General features: G+C 40.3%; 1 protein-coding gene across 3 annotated transcripts in view; it reads left to right on the top strand.

The window, feature by feature from the left end:
- The window catches only part of kcnab1a (potassium voltage-gated channel subfamily A regulatory beta subunit 1a), a 328,558-nt gene extending 315,821 nt beyond the window's left edge, over positions 1–12,737 (top strand). For all 3 annotated transcript variants that reach the window (XM_080185593.1, XM_080185594.1, XM_080185592.1), the window contains 3 exons: positions 1,795–1,915; positions 8,477–8,565; positions 10,594–12,737. In XM_080185593.1, the coding sequence (XP_080041719.1) occupies positions 1,795–1,915; positions 8,477–8,565; positions 10,594–10,683 (300 nt within the window). In that variant the 3' untranslated portion in view covers positions 10,684–12,737. The remainder of the gene's footprint in view (positions 1–1,794; positions 1,916–8,476; positions 8,566–10,593) is intronic.
- The last annotated feature ends 568 nt before the right edge of the window (positions 12,738–13,305 follow it).

The following is a 13,305-nucleotide window of genomic DNA, read 5'->3' as shown; positions in this document are numbered from 1 at the left end:
TTACTTTTACAGAGAGCTAGCACAGACACAGTGCACTGAATGGCCTCCTTATGTGGTATAACTGTTCTATAATTCAGCAACCCAGTAATCAATTATTGCACATCTGCTACACTGGCAGCTGAGGTTAACTAACTTAAAAGAGACCAAAGACCAAAACTGGTGCTTTCTAAATGAATATGGATAAACTTAATGGTTCGCTGAGCCACTAGGGAAGCAGAACTTATTGTATTGTGAAAATCAGCAGCAAAAATGTTCCTGGATAGCAGGAACCCACAACTGCATCAAACTGCAGCACTATGATACAATGTGACTCATACTGCACTAACATCAACTTTTATTTCATTGAATGAGACTTCATTGAATGTGAATGCATTGCACAATCTCATTTCAAAATTTCCTCTTGCAATTTATGATATTAACTCACCCTTAATGTTGCACATTATCCACTCCTAGTTCAACTGTTATCTTAGATAATATATTTCTATGGGTGAATTCCAACTCATTCGCAAGCAGCCTCTAACCATTACAGAAGTATAGGGGACCAGACCTACTATAAATTAAGATAACATTCATTAGCCATCATATGGCACAACATTCATGGTACCATTGAATGAACTCAACATGAGGACAATAGCAGCGTCAGTCCTCCCTTGACCTGTCCCGCACTTGTACATTCACACTTAACCACAGCTGTTGATACTCTTAGGCTACATCTGCTCATTAACTTTGTTCTCTTTCTCCTGGACTGTGAAACAGATTGAGTAATGCATCTCCCTTAATCTCAGTCAGATTCAGTTGCTATAAGAGGATTGATTTGCGACAATTTGACTTTAGTCCCTTTTCTTACTCTATCACAATTCGACTGAGAGCACTAGTTCTGTTCTCCAATTGCAACTCCCTCGATGATCTCTATTTTCTTTGCAGCTATTCTAATAATGAAGAGCAATGTCCTTTTTGATTAGTTCAGGCACTGCGGGCTACTATCAGCTTTTTTTCCTTCAGCTTGAAAGACTCTAGCACATGATTAAAAAAACCTCCATTCCTGAAGATTCTAATGGCTGCTGTTTGGCTAATACTTCAGCTGCTAACCACTGCAGCTAGCCAGGGGCACTTGTCCTACTGAACGGGAATTTTACATAACTGTAGTCCTGATTGAAGGCTGCTCAGCATCAAACTCAGACCCCTGCAAACTTCAGATGTGTTCCTTTTACACTGATAATACCATAAAATGTTCACCACTGCAGTCTCTGTAGCCAACAGGGGGGTTTGAGTCAAATATCAGGATGAGGGGGCATAATATAGTTCATGGCAAAATGAGTAAATAAACAAATATGTCAAATGGTCAAAAGAGCCACAAAGATTTTTGCTTGACTATGAGGAAATAGAATATTGAATGTACATTATAATGTTACTGAGGACATAATTTATATTCAGTATTATGGCAAGTTTAGAAACAGAAGCTTGTGAAAAAAATGTGCAGTACTTTACAAAATTGTTCCATTGTTCTGTAGAATATTGGAAATACATGACATCTCATGATCCATTAAAATGCTTAAAATATGTATTGACATTCAGATACACGTTGTCCAAGTAATTTGCAAAGAATGTATATTGATTGTCATCCAAATAAAAACACATTTATTTAATGCTTCATTATATTCTCAGGATGTCTGAAAGCGCTTCACAATCAATAGATTTTTGATATGCAGCAACTATTCTAGCATAGTAGATCAAATTATTGAAAGTATTCAATAAAATAATCATTGTATTAACTAAGATTGTACTTTTTTTTAGTGTTACCAGTGGTTGAAAGATAAAATTATCAGTGAAGAAGGAAGGAGACAGCAGGCAAAACTGAAGGATCTCATTCCGATTGTGGAGCGACTGAGCTGTACGCTACCCCAGTTAGCAATAGGTGAGAACAGTTCTAGAAGATTCCGACTTACTACCACTCTGAATCAAAATGGCAGACTATAATCAGTAACATCGAGTGAAACCTTGCTGAGCTTGTCTGACGCCAAAACTGAGATTCGGGGTTGAATCAAGGTTAGGTAGGGCCTGGATGGGATTATGATCGGTGTAGACTCGATGGACCGAATGGCCTCTTTCTGTACTGTAGGGTTTCTATGATTCTATAATTGGGGCATCACGGTGGCACAGTGGTTAGCACTGCTGCTTCACAGGAACTGGGGTTCAATTCTGGCCTTGGGTCACTGTCTGTGTGGAGTTTGCACATTCTTTGCGTGTCTGTGTGGGTTTGCTCCAGCTGCTCTCACAGTCCAAAGATGTGCGAGTTAGGTTGATTGGCCATGCTAAATTGATCCTAGTGTCAGGCTTGGGGTAACAGGAATAGGGTGTGGGCAGGATTGTTGTCAGTGCAAACTTGATGGGCTGAATGGCCTCCTTTTGCACTGCAGGGATTCTATGATAATTAAACACACACCTTCTATTAATCTTATACGTGTCAACAATGACCACTGTCAATAAAATTTAGTTCGGAATGGGACCTCTCCCCTGCTGCTGTTTCTAGCTAGGTCGGCCTGGCAGGAGGAGGTGGTGACATAATGGTCATGGTCACTGAACCAGTAATCCAGGGACCCAGTGTTGGTTGAATGAAGGCTGAAGACCCAGGTTTGAATCCTACCATGTCTGATGATTAAATTTGAATTCAATAAAGACCTGGAATTTAAAAGACTAATGATAGTCCATAAAATCATTGTTGATCGTCCTTCAACAAAAATCCATCTGATTCAGGAATGTCCTTTAGGGAAGGAAATCTGCCACTTTTACCTGGTCTGACTTAAATGTGACTCCAGACCCGTAGCAATGTGGTTGACTCTTAAATTAGGGATGGGCAATAAATGCTGACCTACCAGCAATGCCCATGTCCAATGAATAAAACTTGAATAAAGTACCAGTCTGAATAACTCGATTCAATCTTTACTGATTCAGGGCAGGGATTGATCTGTTTCTGCACACTGCAAATAACAGGTTTTGCAATTATAATTTCATATCTATCATATTCAGAATCTCTATCCCACGTCTAGAAGAAACATATGACAGTGTATGTGCCTGATACAATGTAGCCGGAACTGGGTAGGAGCAGTGGCAAGGGGGCATAGAGGGAAGTCAATGAGATGGCAATGGATGACAAAGGAGAAGCAAATGAATGGGGAGAGGAAGAGGCTTAGATTGGATCACTGGTTTGGGACAGAAGTTGGGATTGGAGAGTAACGAGAAAGTCAGCACTGCATGAAAGAAAATGGGGCTGAAAATGGCTGAGAGGCAAGAATGCCAGTCTGATCTTGAGAAATGATGAACATGAAGGAAATTAATTGATGGGGAGTGGAGAAGAATGTCAGTGTGGACAGTGAGGGCTGTAGGAATGTATCCACATAAAAGAATGGAGTGCTTCTGTGAATTGAATTGGAAAGGGTAAAGTGTCTATTGTGAGCCAAATTGTGCAGTGTTAAATATGGAAAAGTACCTGTTATAAGGTAATCTATGGGAAAATTCAGTGTCACTTTGTTATTTTACTTTTTTTGGATTAGGAATATATTAATTGCTGAGTACTTAAATGAATTAGCACATATCAATTTTAAGGTCAGAAATAAGATCATAGATTTTTGAATCTTCAATGCTGGAAAATGTGGACCATTTTCTATATCTTGGGAGCTTCTTCTTGACAATTCATTATTGCTTCCATTGTGCCAGCTCAGCCTTTGGCCAATTGAGGAAAAGAGAGGCTAAGGACCAGATCCAGAGACTTGGATCATGGTTTACCAGGCAGGAGTATTTCCTGACTCCTATCTGCTTCAGACACTCAGATGATCTACAAGAGACATTGGAAAAGTACCACAGGTGATGTCTTTACTAAGATGCTCCTAATTTGGTGGCAAGAAAGGCCACCCAAAAGCAGTGTCCTCTCCCAGGCCAACTTGTCCAGCATCGTGGCACTAATCACTCAAAACCATGTCCGCTCAATGGGACATAATGATCGTAAGCCAAATACCAGACTCCCGAAGCAACTGCTTTACTTGGAACTTTATCACAGCAAGAGACTCCCAGGAGGACAGTGGAAATCCTTTTGCGATGTCCTCAAAGCATTCTTAAGGAGGTCAGACATACTTAGTGACTCATGGGGACTGGCTTGCAACTGATCGAAATGGAGAAGGTTTACTCGGAAAAGCACGGAACTCATGACATGGATGTTCTTTTTTTTGCCTCCAATACATGTGGAAGAAAGTTGTGTGTATCTCTCAGCTGGTCTAAAGAAAAATCACTTGGCCTCCAAAAAAACTCTCCCTGACATGGAAAATCAGTAGGACCTGTAGAATAGGAGCATGAGGGGCAGTCAAGGAAGGAGACGGGTCCGACTGTGGTAACTTCTGAGAAGTCTCCCTGACACTAGGATGATCATTGCAAGGATCTTCCTCAACCATCTCCCCGCAGTGGTCGAATAACTCTTTCCAGAGTCACGGTGCCATTTATACCCATTGAGATGAGATCTTTGTTGCTTGGTAGGTTTCAGATAAATGCCAAGAACTGCATTATTGCAATACATGACCATTTTTTTAAACTTTGCAAAACCCCCAATTCTGTCAACCACAAAGGCTTAGATTGGAAGGCTTAGAACTTTGTCACAAGAATGATGTGCAAGGCGTCATCCTCATCAATGGAACCATCACAGATCCTATCTCGATGATGACTGAAGTCAAAAAAGGTTGTCACAAACAAACCTACTTCTCCATTTTCCTTGCTGCAGTACTGCACCTCACCTCAAGGAAATTACCCACAAGCATGGAGATAATCTGCAATATAGAAAGGGCAGCACAGTGGTTAGCACTGCTGCCTCACAGCGCCAGGTTCAATTCCCGGCTTGGGTCACTATCTGTGTGGAGTCTGCACGTTCTCCCCGTGCCTACGTGGGTTTCCTCGGGGTGCTCCGGTTTCCTCCCACAGAACAAAGACATTAGGTGCATTGGCCATGTTAAATTCTCCCTCAGTGTACCTGAATATGCATCAGAGTGTGGCGACTAGGTATTTTCACAGTAATTTCATTGCAGTGTTAATATAAGTCTATTTATGACACTAATAAAATTAACTTTTTATGAAACTGTTCAACCTTACAGCCAAAATTAAAATCATTCCAACCTTCATCGTTGAGCTTTCAGAACAAACCATAGAAAAGTTACAGTACAGACAGAGGCCATTCAGCCCACCATATCAGCGCCAGCCAAAAAAGATTTTAAAAATACTATCTCCATAGCCTTGCAGATGCAGATTTGTGGATTTTTTAAATGAATTGAGCATTTCAGCCTGAACCACCAATTTAGGTGGGTGAATTCCAGACACCCACCACCTTCTGGGTGAAAAAGCTTTTCCTCAGGTCCCCTCTAATGCTTCTACCAATCACCTTAAATTTCTGTCCCCCCAAGTCACTGACCCATTAGTTCAGGGAAATAGGACTTTCCTATCTATACCGTCAAAGCCCCTCATAATTTTTTTGCATCTCAATTACTTCACTGCTTAGTTTCCTTGGTTCTAAGGAAATCAACAATAGCCTACGCAATCTCTCCTTATAGCTGTAATTTTCAACCCTGGCAACATTCTTATAAATCTCCTCTGCACTCTCTCCAGAGCAGCAGTGGTGATGTGGTGACCGAACTGTACACAAAATTGCAGCTGTAGCCTAACCAGAATTTGTATAGCTCCATCATTACTTTTGTATTCAATGCCTTGCCCCATAAAGGAAAGCATTCTGTATGATTTCTTGACCACGTTGTTCATCTGTTCTCTCACCTTCAAAGACCCATGGACTTACATTCAAAGGTCTCTCTTAATGTCTTCCCATTTATGGAGTATTTCTTTTGTTTGCCCACCCCAAATGCATTACTGCACACTTTTCCAGATTGAATTCCATTTGCCAATTCTCTGCCCACTCAACCAAACCATTGGTATCATTCTGGAGTTGACAGCTATTGTCTTCACTATTAACTACGCAGCCAGTTTTAATGTCATCTGCAAATTTCCCAATCATGCTACTCACATTTAAGTCTAAATCATTAAATTATGCAACAGACAGCAAAGTGCCAACAGTGAACCCTGTGGAACACTGAAAACCTCTTTTCATTTGCAAATACATCCATCAATCATCATCATTTGTTTCCTGTCACTGGGCCAACTTTGGATCCAACCTGTCACCTTCCCTTTTATCCCATTAGATCTCACTTTTCTGACCAGTCTGCCATGTGGCACCTTGCCAGCTATCTTACTGGAATATTTGTAGACAATATGCATTGCAATACCCTCATCAATCCCCTTGTTACTTTCTCAAAAAAAATCTTATAAGACACAGTCTTCCCAGAACAAAACCATACTGTCTAATCCCTAATCGATCTGTGCCTTTCTAAATGACAGTTTATCCTATCTCTCAGAATTATTTTCAATAATTTATCCACCACTGAAGTCAAACGGTCCAGCCTGTCATTTTCTAGTCCATCCCTTGTATACTTTTTTAAATGATGGTACAGGGTTCACAGACCTTTAATCCTATGGTAGCTCACGAGTGTTTAAGCAGATGGCGTTTGTGCACGTTTACTGAGAACCTGAGCTCTGATTCATTGTTGACTCCTTCTCGGAAGATGTACACCCAGCACCAGACTGTCGGGATCCGGTGTGATCCAGAGTACACTTAATACTCCAATGGTGGAGATCAATTCCTAGATTGTTGGGGAGTAGAGTTCACAGTTGTAGAATCAGGGGGATCTGTGTACACTCACCTCTACTTCTTGGAGATCATTGTGCACTCATCACTTAACTGCCATTAATCAGTGTACACCCACCTTGGACTATCAGGGATGAGTATACAGCCAACTCCAGACTGTCAGATGTCAGAGTAGACTGTTCTAGATTGTGAGGTTCAGTATACACTCATCCATTACTGTCAGGTTTCACTCCGCTTCTAGACTGTTGGGGATCATTAGCTAGGTACCACACATGAATCTATTAGAGATAGTTAAGCACATGTTGTTAAGGGGAGCATTATAAACGGGATTGAAACTTGATTATAACGAAAAGAATAGAGAATCATAGTTAAGGGAATAATGAATACGGTGGCACAGTGGTTAGCACTGCTGCCTCACAGCGCCAGTGATCCCAGGTTTGATTCTGGCCTCAGGTCACTATCTGTGCAGAGTCTGCATGTTCTCCCTGTGTCTGCGTGGGTTTCCCCTGGCTGCTCTGGTTTCCTCCCACACTCCAAAGATGTGCAGATTAGGTTGATTGGCAATGCTAAATTGCCCATACTGTCAAGGGCATAAGCAGCATAATTGTGGGGTTACAAGGACAGGGCCTGGGTAGGAATGTTGTTGGTGCAGGCTTGATGGGCCAAATGGCCTCCTTCTGAACTGTACAGATTCTATCATTCTATGACTAGCTCAATAGTACAGTTCTATCTACTATACAGATTGATTTGGGAATAGAGTTGAGGGAATGGTGTTAGAATTTGCAGATAACACGAGAACACTTCATTCTGGGAGGACTAAAGGAAGTTGTATCAGAAAATTGATAAGGTGGGGAATGGACTTAAGAGTGAATGGTGTAAATCAGTATCATTGTGAGGTGTTGCAGTTTAGTTAAAGAAAAATAACATTGATTATGCACTAAACACAAGGATGTTTGGTGCTGTGGAAGACCACTGAACATTTAAGGCAACTCCTCGGAAAAGCCCATTGAAAAAGCTGATGACAGATGCACCTGGGTGTCCTCAGGATGACACAGACAAGATGGGCCGAACTGCCTCCTTTGGCTCTATGGTAAGAGACTTAGGACAGCGAGCAGGAGAAGCTTCTTTACACACAGTTATAAGCCTTTGAAATTCATTACCAGGATTGAGGTGGAGCGATGTTATATTCAAGATTAGATTGAGCTAGCGGACGAAGAAAGATGAGATAAAAGGATATGGTTACAGGGTGAGTCAATACCATTTGAAGGTTAATTGCCATCTCACACTGCTTGAGTCAAATTAAAACTTTTATGTATTTCTATATGTATCCCTAGACTTATTCAACATCCCTAGACTCTCATTCTCTCTCTAACTTTTTTTTGAAAGACCAACAAGTATAAATTGGAGGACATAGTGGTCTGAGCTGACTCATTCTCTAAAGCTACTAACATTACTTTTATTTGCTTTGAAATTAAGAAGCCATCTTACTTCTAGCTTTTCAAGCTCGATGGCCTTGCCTGTGATAAAGTGCTCCATCTAGTGGCTATACAGAAAGTTAGCAAAAAGTAAATTCAAATACAGAGAATTGACCAATACAACATCTTGTATATAATATGAGAGATACTAACTTGTGTTTTACTATTATTGTACATTTGTCTTCTTGCTGTGTAATGTGCAGTGGTATTTTAGCAAAACTGTCAGCAAACTTGGTGCAATTTTTAACCCTCAGCAATTCTCCACTTCTTTCAGCTTGGTGTCTGCGCAATGAGGGTGTAAGTTCAGTTCTCCTGGGAGCCTCCAATGCAGAACAACTGACAGAAAACCTAGGCGCCATACAGGCAAGTTATTATTGAAAACTGTGACCAAATTATTGATAGAAATCGTTATTTGCAACAGGATTGCTCACACCCACAAGGAGATACCAGGGACTGAAATCCATCAACAGATCAAGCTCCCCCTTTCAAAAATTGGACTGCCAGTACTCTGGTAAACTTCATAAAGAGCAAGTCATGCAGGTCACAAAAACCATGATCATTAAAACCTTTACATTTAAATGTTCAGTGCATACTTCAGAAATGCTCTTTCTCTTGCTTTTTAAGAGTTGCTTCAACCAAACCAAACACTATGTTTATTCTTTACTATTATTTGAAGATAGTTAAGGTGGGAAGACTCCCAACACCATTTCTGACTACCACCAGTTCCTTAAACCAGGCACAATCTGTGAGCAGCACAGTATGAGAGTGATCATTCTAAATTATTGTTAAAGTGATCCTTAGCTGCCACAGAGAAAGATGGAATCAAGTCCAAATATTTTCAAGAATCATGGAATAGCCAACAGTGCAGCAGGCCATTTGTCCCATCAAGTCTGCACTAACTATAATCCTACCCAGGCTCTAACCCCATATATTTACCCTGCCAATCCCCCGACACTAGGGTTAATTTAGCACGGCCATTCAACCTAACCTGCACATTTTTGGACTGTGGGAGGAAAACGGAGCACCCAAAGGAAATCCAGGCAGACACAGAGAAAATGTGTAAACTCCACGCAGTGGCCCAAGGCTGGAATTGAACCCAGGTCTCTGATGCTGTGAGGCAGCAGTGCTAACCACTGTGCTACCGAGCCGCCCTAATTCTATTTGCCTCTGTGTCCTGAGCCTGAAAGGTTTCCAACATATAATGTTCTTTCTGTTATAAACATAATGTTTTCCCCTCACCATGCTGCTTCCTTCAACTCCTGATTCTTCCACTCTACTCCTTTAAACTGTTGCTGCAGACCCAGGATTAGCCACCTCAACGCATTGACTTTTCAGTGTTCAACCACAAAATTACAGTCTCTCGTTAACTGCAGTGAGGAGAGGAAACTCCACCCAATATACAGTCAAATCAAAAACCCAGCCGCTCTGTACATTAGCAAAGTTAATTTCTACACGTAGAAAATACTTCCCACATGGTGGTCTGAGTGTTGTATAATTTTGTTCCTTTTCCCACTATTAACTTATGTTCATAAAACCTTATCTTGAAGGGGAGGTTGCATTAGTTCTACATAATACAACTGGAGTTTTATCAGTTATTGTCATTTCAAAAACAGGGATACCAACCAGTCAATTGAAAGCATTGATGTGGAAAAGACTACACAAGATTAACTGCTTCAGTGCAGTCCACTCTAATCTAGTGCATGTTTGTCCATTACCTAGTTATAAACATCAAGTATCTATAAATGAAATAGAATTGAGAACTCATGGTCCACAGCTAGATCCGAATTGGGTCTTTTACGAACCATTTATTGATATTGATCAAGCCTACCACCTACCAACTTAATTTTGTATCCATTGCATGTTTTGTTTTAGGATCTTACATTAGGCCTAAGGTTTCTCTTAACCTAGTGTTAGCTCTGGCACCCATGCCTCCTAGTCAGAAGATAGTGAGTTCAAAGCAGCATGCCTGAGGCTGACACTGCAGTGTGGTGAGAGGGCTACACAGTTATGTCATCTTGTGTTGAAACAATGACACATTGGTTTTCTAATCTGGATATAAAAGACCTTCAAAATTATATCATGGAAGTTTTCCCCAATGTCTGGCCAATATCTATCCCTCAACCATGATCATTTAAAAGTAATTCTGTTCTTTACTGCATTGGTAGTTCTGGGACCTAACTGTGCGCAAATTACCTTCTTTATCTCCTACATAATAAGGGACAACACTTCAAAAGGTACTTCATTGGATGCAAACTGCATAGAAATGTCCTGAGATCATAAGTACTGTATAGGTGGAAATTGAAAGCCTTTCTTTTCTAGTCTGTACTGGATAAAATATCTTTTTCAGGATCTCTTTCCTGTTACTTACAGAAATGTTTGGAACATTTTCAGGTTCTCTCAAAGTTGACAACGCAGACTGTGAATGAGATTGACAACATACTTGGCAATAAACCATTAAGCAAGAAGGACTACAGATCCTAATTTAAAGCTGCATGACAATGACTGGGACTGCATGATGCAAGTGGTACTCCTTACTTGCTGGACCACTGGCTGTGAATCTAAAGCTGTTTCCTGCTGATTTCCCACAGGTGCATGCCCATACAATGAGAGATGTATCCTTATACAGAAGCACATTTACAATCTCCCAGGCTAAAGTGGTTCCTGGAGTTTTTTACTCACCCAAACTGAGCTGTACATTTATCTCTTTGCTTAAAATGTAAAACTGAGAACAAGCAAGTTCATAGCTTGCATACCTTTGGAATCTCAATTCCAGTACCAAGTTAAAACAACTTTTCCCTCCCAGCAGAATCTTATCCAGTGAATTATAGATCACAGGCATGTACATGTAATTAGTGGCTTGCTTTATGCTGGAACTTGCTGATTTTTTTTTAGAACAGGAATCTAAATGTGTTTACATCAGTAAATTGAAACCCAAAGATGCATTTTGGATATTTTATTTCAGGTTGTAAAATATCCTGACAACAAGTATTTGTTTTAACCTGTTCTGGGCTAAATTAGCACATTTATATAAAGTCACTGATAACAAGTCAGTGTGCAATGGTAAAAGCTTAAATTGTACTGTACATGTTTGTAACACATGTTAAACCACATGGCTTTCACTGACACACACAACTGCTGGGTGCCTTTTTCAGAAAGCAACATCTGCTTTGTGAATGGTCTATAAATGCCTCTGTTCCATAAATTTTCAAATTTTAATGGTTTCATTGGTTGGGAGATCAGAGGGAATATAGGGCTAAAGGGAGTATACTTTGGCTGAATCTTACAAATGGTGTTCCTAAGTGATCTGTACCAGCATCTCAGCTATTCACCATATATGTCAAACCGGGATGACAGAATAGAGCGGAGCATACGCAATCTGCGGGTGACACTAATTTAGGATGTAGATTAAGTTGTGTCAAAGGAAGCAGAAGGTTGAAAGTTACATGGACAGATTAAGGAGTGGGCAAAATAATGATTGGACCAGTGCAATGTGGAAAGTAATCAACGTTGGATCCAAGAAAGAAAAATCAGAATACTTTCTTGCCACCTAGAGACTAAAGTGAGGAGTATAGGTACAAAAATCACAAAATAAATATTGGGCAGATACAAAAGGCTAATGGAATGATGTCTTTTATAAATTAAGGATTGAAATACAAAGTGGAGGAAGCAATGTTTCAGTGGTCAGGCTGGATCTGGTCTACTGCATTCAAGTTTTAGGCATTGCACATCATATTTGAATTTGAGGGGGTTACATAGCATATTCATCAAAATGATACCAAGCCTTAAAGGATTAAATGACGTGCTCAGGTTCCATAAATGGGTCGTATTCCCTTGATTATAAAGTTTGAGCATGATTTTTTATTGATGTGTTAAAATTTTAAAAGGAATCAACGTGTAGATGTAGAGAAGCTGGTTCCTCTGGGGGGCAGAATCCAGAACATGCGGGGCTTGTTAAAATTAAATCCAGGCCATCACACAAAGGGCAGTGGAAACGTGGAGTTCTGTTCCCCCAAAAGTATTATGGATACTCCATCAACTGAAATGTCTATGGCTAAGGTGGACAGATTTTATTAGTTTATGATATTCAGACACCTGAATCAGTGGAAAGTGTTTTAATTGAAGTATGGATCAATCGTGATTTGATTCAAATAGGCTCAAGGGGTTGACTGACATTCTGCTGTTCCTATGTTCAGAGATATCAAAACAAATTGAGATAGCTTTAAATTACTTGAGAAACCATTTAGTAGAATCTGTTATACAATTTAATTTGCAAAGACCATGACTTTTTTTAATGAATGCCAGCACATTGACAGAGCCAAAGTGAAAAGGTAACCATGAGAAGTAAAACAAAGTGTACTAGAGGTGGAGGAAGATGATCGGGTAATCACGTACTTAAATACACCTGTGTACATGCACTCTGGCTAGTTATGACATTTAAACTACAAATCAGATCTTTTGCTCAGTGTGAAAACTAACTTAAAGCTGTATCTGATCTGATTTAAAATATAAATAAAATTGATTAGTTTCAGGCATAACATTGTTTTTTTACGTATTAGTGTCACAAGTGGGCTTACATTAACACTGAAATGAAGTTACTGTGAAAATCCCCTAGTTGCCACACTCTGGCATCTGTTCTGATACACTGAGGGAGAATTTAGCATGGCCAAGGCATTTAACCAGCACGTCTTTTGGCCTGTAAGAGGAAACCAGAGCACCCAGAGGAAACCCACACAGACACGGGGAGAATATGCAAACTCCACACAGACAGTGACCCAAGCTGGTTATTGACCCCGGGTCCCTGGTGCTATGAGGCAACAGTGCTAACCACTGTGCTGTGCATTAATTTGTTCCATTCTACACCATCATGTTTCACTATATTAACAAGTTACATTGTTGCTACATCACTGCATGTATAAAAAAACCAAGACCAATCAGCAGACATAATTATGATGCAGTAATTTACTTGGCTTGTTGGGTGATATCGGGGGGGGCGATTTTCCCATTGCGACCTGCAAATTTACTGGTGGGTCCAAGCAGGAGAATCATGTGTTGGCCATTTCATGGGTTTCATGCATGTGTCTCCCAGAGCTGGAGACCAGTCAC

This window comes from Carcharhinus amblyrhynchos, chromosome 3 (assembly GCF_965287045.1).
Source record: "Carcharhinus amblyrhynchos chromosome 3, sCarAmb.v2.hapA, whole genome shotgun sequence".
NCBI classification, from domain to species: Eukaryota; Metazoa; Chordata; class Chondrichthyes; order Carcharhiniformes; family Carcharhinidae; genus Carcharhinus; species Carcharhinus amblyrhynchos.
The sequence above is the reverse complement of the archived record's forward strand: the minus strand, read 5'-3'. Positions and strand labels throughout refer to the sequence as shown.